The 10,475-nt window shown below is 41.1% G+C and overlaps 1 protein-coding gene across 1 annotated transcript; it reads right to left on the reverse strand.

Moving 5' to 3' along the window:
- Nucleotides 1-196: 196 nt before the first annotated feature.
- On the reverse strand, nucleotides 197-9,127 carry ap3s2 (adaptor related protein complex 3 subunit sigma 2). Its single transcript, XM_058088368.1, has 6 exons — nucleotides 8,889-9,127; nucleotides 7,623-7,714; nucleotides 6,802-6,913; nucleotides 6,570-6,641; nucleotides 4,684-4,791; nucleotides 197-982 (listed from the first exon to the last, which is right to left on the reverse strand). Exons 1-6 carry the CDS (start codon nucleotides 8,955-8,957, stop codon nucleotides 857-859), a joined length of 579 nt encoding a protein of 192 aa, XP_057944351.1. The 5' UTR covers nucleotides 8,958-9,127; the 3' UTR covers nucleotides 197-856.
- Nucleotides 9,128-10,475: the final 1,348 nt, after the last annotated feature.

The following is a 10,475-nucleotide window of genomic DNA, read 5'->3' on the forward strand; positions in this document are numbered from 1 at the left end:
AAAATGACAGAGGGAAGGGGTTGGCAGAAAGAATGCGCCTGTGTCAACAACTGTCGGGGAGAGAGAATTCCTGGGAGGTACAGCGAGTGCTTGACGTGATGCTGACGGAACAAAGCCTGGTGACGCCGACAAGAAAAACTGCAGGTGCTTTGTGGCGAACGGCGGCTTTTATTCATGACAAGCAACTTTGCTAAAGTCACCACCCAATACAGTCGATGGGACGCATTTTGTACAAAACAGAAGCTTCCGAGTTGGAGGATTCTTCCCTGGGATGGGCTCCAGGTGCAGAACTGGCCTCCCCCTGAAGGGACAATCAAGTGACTCTGCAACGGCGCAGATGTCGGCGTGATTAACAGCGAGAAGGAGGACTGGATTGTGAGGAGAGTCCGCAGAGGAGCGAGCGGATGGAAGAAGAGCAATCAGACCATAGAGGAGCCAAAAAGGATCGTGTTACCAGGATAAGTCCCAACGCTCTGGCTGGAAGGGAATGTTTTGATATCTGCAAAGCAGGACTGGTGGTGTTGATGATGATGATGATGATGAGCGCCCAGTTGGGAAGGAAAATATGTAGACTCGGTTTCTCTCGGATGGGAGTGGAAGTCAGCCGTCTCATGACACATACATAAATATTAACATGGAGTACACATTGACATTATTGTGCAAATTCAACTAGGACACCACAAACGACTCACAGCGTCTAAGCCACACACGTGGTTTGGAGAGTGCAAGTGTGGCGGCGGCGGTGGTGGAGAGGAAAGAAGGGAAGAGGAGGAGGAGGAGGAGGAGGAGGATGATGATGCTTCTAGTGGCAGGCAGGGAATCCACCCAATTCCTCCGCTCCACGGGAGGACGGCGCTCAGAACGGGGAGAGGCTCGGCACTTTGATGTTGATGTCTCCGATGTTGATGTTGCGTGGAATTTCGGGCAGGTTCATGTTCTTCACGGCCGAGACGGCGCGAGCGGGTGCCGCCGACAGGCCTCCCTGCAAAAGGCAGGCGCACAGAATTTTTATTGAAGATATAAAATTCATTTGGTAGTAATTTTAGCGGCCATACAGGAAGTGAAAATATACACCATAGTATAAACTCCAAAGTCAAATGCCACTATAAATAATAATAAATACAATATCATATCTAAATATGCATATGTTGTGACAAGCCACAGTCTACCACAAAACATCAATCATTTCATATATTGTGAAAAACCGAGCGATACATGCTTCACTATCTATCTACATAATCTATCCTGATATTTTACTTGGAAAAAATAGACTACTAGAGTTTTGGTTTGACTTGCAATACGCCCAAAACACACACCCGGAGTATTTTTTCCAGGAAGTGAAAGCAGCTACTGTGAGTCAAATGCTCTTGAGGCCATAAATTCACAAACTGACCATAAAGTTGTGAAAAATATTCATCTAACGTCACACAGGACTTACGCGCTCAAGCTCTCAGCATACCTCGCAAGATGTTTGTTGTTCTTTGACTTTTTAGTGCGACATTAAGATGGACTTTAAAAAAAATGTTTTCCAGGAGGTTAACCTCTTGTACGAATCTTTAAAAGAAAACGCCGCCAAAAGTTTTGAAAATGGCACAAATATTAATTTTCACAGTCTGCTGCCTCGGTTTTTAGGATTTGCATATCGTCCAGACTGTTAGGAAGAGTCGTAAGATGAATGGCCGATGTTGCCAAGTCTGTCTTTGTCATGGATATTAACTTCCACTGCATTTCAGTCCTGCCACAAAAGGATAAGTTGACATCAGTTAGTGATTCTCTGGTTAACGTACAGGAGGTGGGAGATGACTTTGTCTTCCTGATTGAGTGAGAATAACAGCTTGGAATCTTTGTTTTTCCTCTGTTAACCGTAGTTACTTGCAGGGAAACTGAGCACCAAAACCAACCAAATGTGGGGCCCCAAAAGTGCTTCACAGACAAAGGATACTGCTGCTAGTAAGATTGCATCGAAACCAACCATTCGTCAGATCATTGCGAGCTACAAGCGGAGAGGTACGCTTAACAAGAAGGCTTCGGGGTGCCTAAGAAAGTCCAGCGAGGGTCTGGACTGTGTTTGCAAGTTGATTTAGTTGTGGCATCACCAGGGTAGCGCATGCTCAGGGGGTGGTAGGTAGAAGGCAGGCATGAGTCTACTACATCTACTTGCACAGTGAAGCCAAGACTTTTGGAAGATAGGCCGGTGTCAAGAAGGCCACATAGAGGCCACTTCTCTCCAAGGAACAACATCAGGGACAGACTGGTATTCTGCACAAGATACAGGTATCGGACCCCTGAAGACTGGGGTACAAACGTTTTCTCTTTCTGATTATTTGGGGTATCCAGAAAAAAGCTAGTCCGGTGAAGACAGGGTGAGCGCTACGGTCACGCCTGTATCATGCCAACAGTAACGTATCTACGGTCTGGGTCACAGGGGCAGCGGTCTCAGTCGGCCCAGAATTCCCGGTCCCCGGTCCACCTCCTCCAGCTCCAGCGGGAGGACACCAAAGCGTTCCCAGGCCAGCTGTGAGACATAATCCCTCCAGCGTGTCCTAGATCTGTCCCGGGAGCCTTCTCCCAGCTGGGGATGCCCGGAACACCTCACCAGGGAGGCGTCCCGGAGGGATCCGGACCAGATGCCCGAGCCACCTCAACTGGCTCCTCTTGATGTGAAGGAGAAGCGGCTCTAATGTGAGCCCCTCCCGAATGACTGAGCTCCTCACCCTATCTCTTAGGGTGAGTCCAGCTACCCTAGCAAAGCATCCTGAAACCATTTATGGTTGGGGTCGCTTCTGAGCCATGGGAACGGGCTCACTCCCGATTTTGCCTGAGGGCGCAGCCATGAATAAAGAATAGCACCAAAACAACCTCAGAAAGCAACTTCTCCCAACCATGCTAGCTAGAACAGCTGATCAACAAACGTTGTAACTAAGTGGCTGGGGGGGGGCATAGTAGCATCTGACAAAAAGATGCTACTAAAAACAGAAGCGGCAAACTTGGTGGAAAAACAATACTTGTGTCATTCCCAAAACATTTGGCTACAACTGAACAGCTCATGAAGATATTAGGATGGTGACTTTTGGAACAGATTATTTCTATTACAGTTATTTCCTAGGAGGAAAATTGTTTTGGCATCCAGGTGAATCACTGTTTTTGGCTTTAAACCAGGGGTCGGGAACCTTTTTGGCTAAGAGAGCCATGAAGGCCAGATATTTTAAAATGTGTATCTGTGAGAGCCATATACATTTTTTTAAACATTGAATGCAATAAAATGTGTGCATTTTTATGTAAGACCAACAGTTTTAGATATAATGGGCTCTAATTACGTAGACCAGGCACACTACCCCGCGCCAAGGGGGTGTGGCCAGTACACTTTCGTGAGCAGCGCAGTGTCTAATAATAAATCAAATACTTGCTGCCATTAATGCAACTTCTGCTGCTGCATAGTTTTGCACCGTACTCCGTACATGTATTTCATTCTTTTGGCCATCTTCGTCAGAAGGCTTGGTTCTGCAGAGGTAGACTACCGCATTACCCAGTAATAATCGAGTTTTGGTGTTTGACCTGGAAAATATCATCAAGAAAGATGGATATGGTTGGCCGTATTGCAGTAGAAAATAGATGGACGGATTAAAATGCATAAGAAAGTTGATTTTGAATATTATTTTTAACAGTCATTTCCGTGATGTTTACTTTAAAATGTTAGCAAAAATACATTTTTATTGTGGTAAGAAATGCTTGAGAGCCAGATACAGTCATCAAAAGAGCCCTACCTGGCTCCCGAGCCATAGGTTCCCTACCTCTGCTTTAAACTGTACCGTTACATGTTGTAGCTCTTTACTTGGCGAAAAATAATGTATATAGAGTGTTCATGTTCTCCCGTACGTGCGTAGATTTTCTCCAGGTACTCCGGTTTCTTCCCACAGTCCAAAAACATGAATGTGAGTGTGAATGGTTGTTTGTCTATATGTGCCCTGTGATTGGCTGGCCACCAGTCCAGAGTGTACCCCGCCTCTCGCCCGAAGGCAGCTGGGATAGGCTCCAGCATACCTGTGACCCGAGTGAGAATAAGCGGCATAGAAAATGGATGGATGTATGGATTTCTTATGAGCATAGGGGGAACGTTGTTTTGCCATACAATTAAATTAGTGTACTCTTACACGTATTAATACGTGGTATTTATTCTAGTGAAGCACATTCAGCGTCCCCTGGTGAATAACATTTAGATCATTGTAGGCATACTCCAAATGGTCATTTTCATTGATTAAAAAAAAATATGAAATGGAATATATGAAAAAGGAACACAAACCTGTGCTTTACGTGTGAATTAGTTTTACGTATAATTTGTGTTTTGTCATTTCTCCAGTCAACTAGTCAGTCAGAGAGATATTTGTTGTGACAGAGATAGCGGTCAAAATGGATTCAATCAAAATGGCAGAAGTTCCCATCGCTGTAGTTCTTTTAAAAGTGCTACAACGCGTGCTAGAGGCAGACCACGTTCTTCATCACACCTGCTAATGTTGTATTCCGTGCTGGAATAGCCGCAAAGCCCAAGAGTGATTTCACGCTTTCAGGCCGTGACCTTTCCGAGTTCATTAAAAGGAGTGCCCCCCCACCCACACCCCCACCCCCACCCCCCCATGAAAAATAAACACAGCACACGTTTCCTTTAATGTGTGCGGCCTGTCTGACCTCTGACTTCTCCATGCGGTTCTGCACCTCCACCTGAGCCACGATCTCGTTCATGTTGGTCTCCAGCACCATGCCTCCCATCACCACCTCCTGCAAGATGTAGTGGACCTGCAGGAGGAGCATTGACAATTAGCGAATATCACTGATGTCGTCAATATTTGCTAATTATTAAAAAACAAACAAATAAAAGGCTGCTCAAGTCATGCCGTTCGTGCTCCTAATTGCATTCAGATGTGTCTGGTCCAGCTTCACTTGTCAAATGTTTGTCTTCTACTGTGGTCACGCTCGTAGAAGACAAAGTGCTGAGGCGGCTACAGACATTGTACGATGAGGATTCATGAGGATCATTGAGGATTTAAATGTATCTTGCATCATACAATGTCTTATTGTTGTGTCGCCCTGCTTTGTGTTTCTCCCTCTCTTTCCGCTTGAGAACATTTCCAGGTTTCATCTGGGGAACATTCCTGAGAAACCTCACCGCGCCACATGACATCAATTTCCTGCCGGGAAAATTAAATCAAGATGCTCCGAAAAACGGGTCGGCGTCATACCAGGGAAGGACTGGGAAGAGAAGACGATATGCAAATCTACTGTTCATTTAGTATGCCGTTACAACGGATGTACTATTCACAGAGATATTAAAGGGTTCCGCGGCTAGCTAGGGGGCGCCAACGTTCAAATGTAGTGCTAGCAACATATACAGTAAACCTCGGATATATCGGATTCAATTGTTCCCACTGGTTTTGTCCGATATAAGCGAAATCCGTTATATGCGTATACCGGAAAATGTCCGTTTTACGCATATATGGGATTTATATCCGGTATATGCGTAAATGGGATTTTATCCGTTCTAAAAAGGCACTTCCTTGACTATGTTTCCAATGTACCTGGACACGCAGGCAACGCTGCAAACGCTGCAAATGACGTCGTATAGCGGCCTGTCACCATTCGGCGAATCGGAGCGCCACGATGCGGCCATCCGATATATGCCAGGGAAATTTCATGGAAATGCATTGGAACGGGACTGGAGATTTTGTCCGAAATAGGCGAAATCCGTTATAAAAAATCCGATATATGCAATGAATTTTTATTGGAAATGCATTACAGAAAAATTGGTTCTTTTTTATCTGTCCGTTGTGAGCGAATTTCCGATATATCCGAGGTTTACTGTACCACCCACTTCCTGCTCTGAGTACGGAAAGTACGCCCCGCAAAACACACAAACACACATTATGTATGTTAGTCCCCTAAAGATAGCTATTTGACAAAGTTAGCTACTCTTGTACAACAGCATGAATGTAAGTTGTTGGTCGCGCCGTTTGTGTTGTGCCAAACACAAATGTACATACATTTTTGTTCAGTTTAACTCATAACTGTGGAAAAATATGTTCGTTTCTTTGTATAATCTCTGTGTTGGTGTCTGCCAGAGAATAAGAAGATGTAGAACGCAAGAAAGTTTATTAGCTGTTCTAAAACACGTGTGTTTTGCTTTTCATTTTTTGACTTACTTGTGGTCTCTCGCACAACGTTATTCCACTCTCCCACAGCACCCGTTACAATTCCATGCACATGCATCATAGCCGATGACAGCCCCCCCCCCCCAACCCAATTACATTGCCATCCTGTGGGAAACACTACAAAGCTTTGAAAGCTTTGACTCGAGGACAAATTATTTCATTTATGACTGATTTCTATGGGGAAAAAATGAAGTTCGAACAAAAATGTCAACAAACATCCCAGATGGGATTGTTTTGGACCTTTACGGTCTATCTATCAAACTGGGCTTCTTCTATGGTTGTTATCATAATCAAACAAATGTGTAAAAGGCACATTTAGAGTCATGTGATCTGCTTATTTGATTTGGTAGACGAGGAAAGGAGTTTCACCTTGTCCATGTGGAATATGAGGTCCAGCTCACAGACGTTCTCAAAGCATTTATCCAGCGTTTCCACAAACACCTGCAAAGACAACACACGCCCAGACTGAGAGGATTGATAGATTATTTATTTCACGACACGCATAGGCACATTCTGCACCCATTGCACCCGAAAAAATACACATGTACATGGTGCAAAAATACCTTCCCTGCAATACACTTTAATGCAGGTATTAGCTGACCTGAATTAGGTCCAGAATGCCCAGCTCGCTCTCGGACGAGTCCACACAGAAGACAAAGTAGAGGGTGGCGTAATGTCGGTAGATCAGCTTGTAGTCAGAACCGCCGATGAGACTGGAAGACCCCCAAAAAGGACGATTTAGGTTGATAAGTCTGCAGCATAAATCAGGGGTGGGCAAACTTTTTGACTCATGGGCCGCATTGAGTTAACAAAATTGTGCGGGGGGCCAGAACATATATTTAACACACATGATTTTACGCTTATAATTTTAATAATTTTTAAATATTTGTAAAATATTTTTAAATAATGTTTTAATATTTTTTAATAATTTTTTAAATAAATTTTTAATATTTTTTAAAAATAATTTTTTAATAATTTTTTTTAATATTTTTTAAATAATTTTAAAATAATTTTTAATAATTTTTTCATAATTGTAATAATTTTACGCCTTAAATTATTTGTCTAATTTTAAATGTCATACTATCAGCTGTATGTTCTTGTTTCCTTTTTTTCAGGAGCACTTTAAACATCAGACCACATCAAACTACGATTTATTTATTTATTTATTTATTTTACTGAATAAGACATCCGACTTGAAAGTCATTTTGCCAGCTGGTATGTTAAAAGTTGAAATACTTAAAAGCAACTGGCGGGCCGGATTCAAACGTTTGGTGAGCCGCATGTGGCCCCCGGGCCGTAGTTTGCCCACCCCTGGCATAAATTGTGCATCTGGGGATGACGAGTGTGCACTAAATGCACTTCTGTGAGTCTGGCCCCATCTATCGGTTCACTAGCGTAACAGCAGCCAACACCACTGCCTACCTTCCGCCCTCCAAGAAGTTACAAACATTGTCGTCTCTCTTTGAAACCAGATGGAAAGTCTCACGAATGATCTGCTGTTGCATGTCCTCTGCCTGCAAGGAGACGTTACATTGTATTAGACAAACACAACACACTATTTCATACCCACATGACATTCTTGATTATTTTTTATTAATTCAGGAAAACTGTCTGCAATATTAAGACAAAATATCATAAAGCATAGGTCCTAATATTAGGAGAATGAAGTAATAATGTTTATCTAATAATACAAACCATGACTTGGGGGCACTACTGAAAATTGTATAAGTAAAAATTGCATTATGAGAATGAAGCAATCATTTTCTGTCTTTACTGGAAAAATGATGTGAATATTATGTGGAAAAAAGTCCTATTTTAGCAGCCCAACTTGTACTATACCATCATTTTAAAAAAATAAATTATGACAAAAAGGGGCTGCACAGTGGGCAAGTGGTTAGCACGCAGACCTCACAGCTAGGAAACCAGGGTTCAATTCCACCCTCGGCCATCTCTGTGTGGAGTTTGCATGTTCTCCCCGTGCATGCGTGGGTTTTCTCCGGGTACTCCGGTTTCCTCCCACATTCCAAAAACATGCTAGGTTAATTGGCCACTCCAAATTGTCCATAGGTATGAATGTGAGTGTGAATGGTTGTTTGTCTATATGTGCCCTGTGATTGGCTGGCCACCAGTCCAGGGTGGACCCCGCCTCTAGAAAATGAATGAGTGAATGAATTATGACAAAAAGCTACAACGTCAAATTTCAAGGGAACAAAAATTACATTGGGTTGTTTGTTTGTCTTATCATGGGATGAAAAAGTAATTATTTAAAAATTACCACACAACTGACATAATACTAATAACAGGATATGAATAATAAATACTTCACATGGCAGTAATAAAATACTAGGACGAGGATATGAATGTAAAGTAATATGACACCCATTATGCTAGTGTAGTTACACTCGCATACTGTAGGTCAAAAATACAATCTTACAACTCAAATATACACTTATATCATGGATGCCAGTATTGTATCGTATGTATCGGTAGCACATTCGTATACATTATTATTAAAATGTTATCTTTCGTATCGTGATATGACTCATCGCATAGATTAACGTAATGGCATTAAAGGTGCTTTTAAGGTAATAGTGAAACTGATTCAAAACTAACAAAGCTTTCTATCCCATTTGATAGGCATCCAATAACGGTTTCTCCCCGCATTTAGATGATGGCGATGATACTTACAAAATACTGATAGAACCTGATGAGCCGCGGCTTTCCGTGGTTGTTGAAAATTAATATCGCCTTAATCATCTCTGCTCTTCGCTGCTCTCGGACACAACGTGAAATACGTCACAATATATTTATATTAACGCTATGCAACAGTTAGTACTCAGTACTCTGACATTAGCTTGAGGGCTAGTAGGCAGAAAGTGTTTTTAGCATTGTAACACTTCCGGTCAGGTGTCCGCATTCTACTCGAAACAAAGACGCATCGAACGTCAGTTCCGGGATTGTCGTTTTTGTGTTGCACAGTGCACACAATCACCGGGAGGGGGCGCTCATTAACTATCAATCATTCTCAACGTTGGAAAACCATTGAAAAACTGTTTCCATTTTTTTTGGAACCAAGCATCCAAAAGCAGTATCGCAGATACCGATATTTTGAAGTTGGTTTATAATGCTTGATAATTGCTTGATAATAATCAGAACAAAATACTTACTTGGGAGTTTGACTAAGCCTAAATGTACAATATAAGACTCAAGTATCTTATAAGACAATATAAGATTCAGTATCGTTATCAACAAAATAAAATAAAGAAATAAACAATAAATCAATATGTAAATATTATTTGAACAACATAACAACGAACACAGGTAATTATAAAAACATACAACAGAAAACTATGGATCTAAATTGTCACTCAAATATCTCATATTTTTAATATTTATTTTTAATAATATTTTAATATATTATTATATATATATTTAATATATTTTTAATATTTAATATCAAATAATATGATACAGATACAATCCTGGTATCGGCAATATTGAATCTCTTATCAGCTGTCAACTTAGAGTGGATGGATGATACGATAGACGTCACAGCCACTGGGGGCGCATTTGCATCATATCGAGATATAGTATAAGATATTTGATGTCTTACCGCATATGAATCGGTTTTACAGTAATTAACAGGGGCCCTTGGTGGGATCTTTGTGAGGTGACGTCACAAAACCATGGGTTTTGGAGTCAAACACAATTTAAAAATGGCACAAACTATATTTGATAACTATTTTCATAGTTGGAGCATAGCAAACCCGTTTACCACCTCTTGAATACAGTTTTTAACCGTATTAGAGCCTTCTAGGCATGAACTAACACCCCTATAGTCACCTTTTGCACTCGTACAAAAAACGATGCTACTAAATGACATTTTTCCCCATAATATTAAAAATGTATTCTTGTTTATTCTCTCTTTTTTCCCCATAATATTTAGATTTTATTCTTGTAATTTTATAACTTTTTCTGCCACCTAATTTAAATTTGTTTTGTTTGTTTCTCATAATATTATGGCTTTAAAAAATGATCTTTTTTCTTGAATGTTTCAACTTTATACGTATTACAATGGGATTCATTTTCCTCATAACATTATTTTTTTTCTCAATACAACTTTTTAAATTCATATTTTGATTTGATTCTCTTAAAATGACAGCGTTTTTTTCCATTTCTGCTATTTCCTCTTTGCTCTTGCAAATTTTCGTAATTATGACTTTATTCCCGTAATATTTGGACTTGATTCTCGTGACATTATACAAATTTTTAATA

The sequence above is a fragment of the Doryrhamphus excisus genome, chromosome 12 (assembly GCF_030265055.1).
Source record: "Doryrhamphus excisus isolate RoL2022-K1 chromosome 12, RoL_Dexc_1.0, whole genome shotgun sequence".
NCBI lineage: Eukaryota > Metazoa > Chordata > Actinopteri > Syngnathiformes > Syngnathidae > Doryrhamphus > Doryrhamphus excisus.

Bases quoted from the DNA above. Each gene is read 5' to 3' on its own strand.
- ap3s2 (XM_058088368.1), bottom strand. From the start codon at position 8,957: ATGATTAAGGCGATATTAATTTTCAACAACCACGGAAAGCCGCGGCTC. The intron at 4,792-6,569 runs GTGAAACTCCTT...CTCCTCCTGCAG, and splicing joins TCATATTCCACATGGACAAG to GTCCACTACATCTTGCAGGA. The intron at 983-4,683 runs GTCAGACAGGCC...TGCCTTTTGCAG, and splicing joins ACCGCATGGAGAAGTCAGAG to GGAGGCCTGTCGGCGGCACC.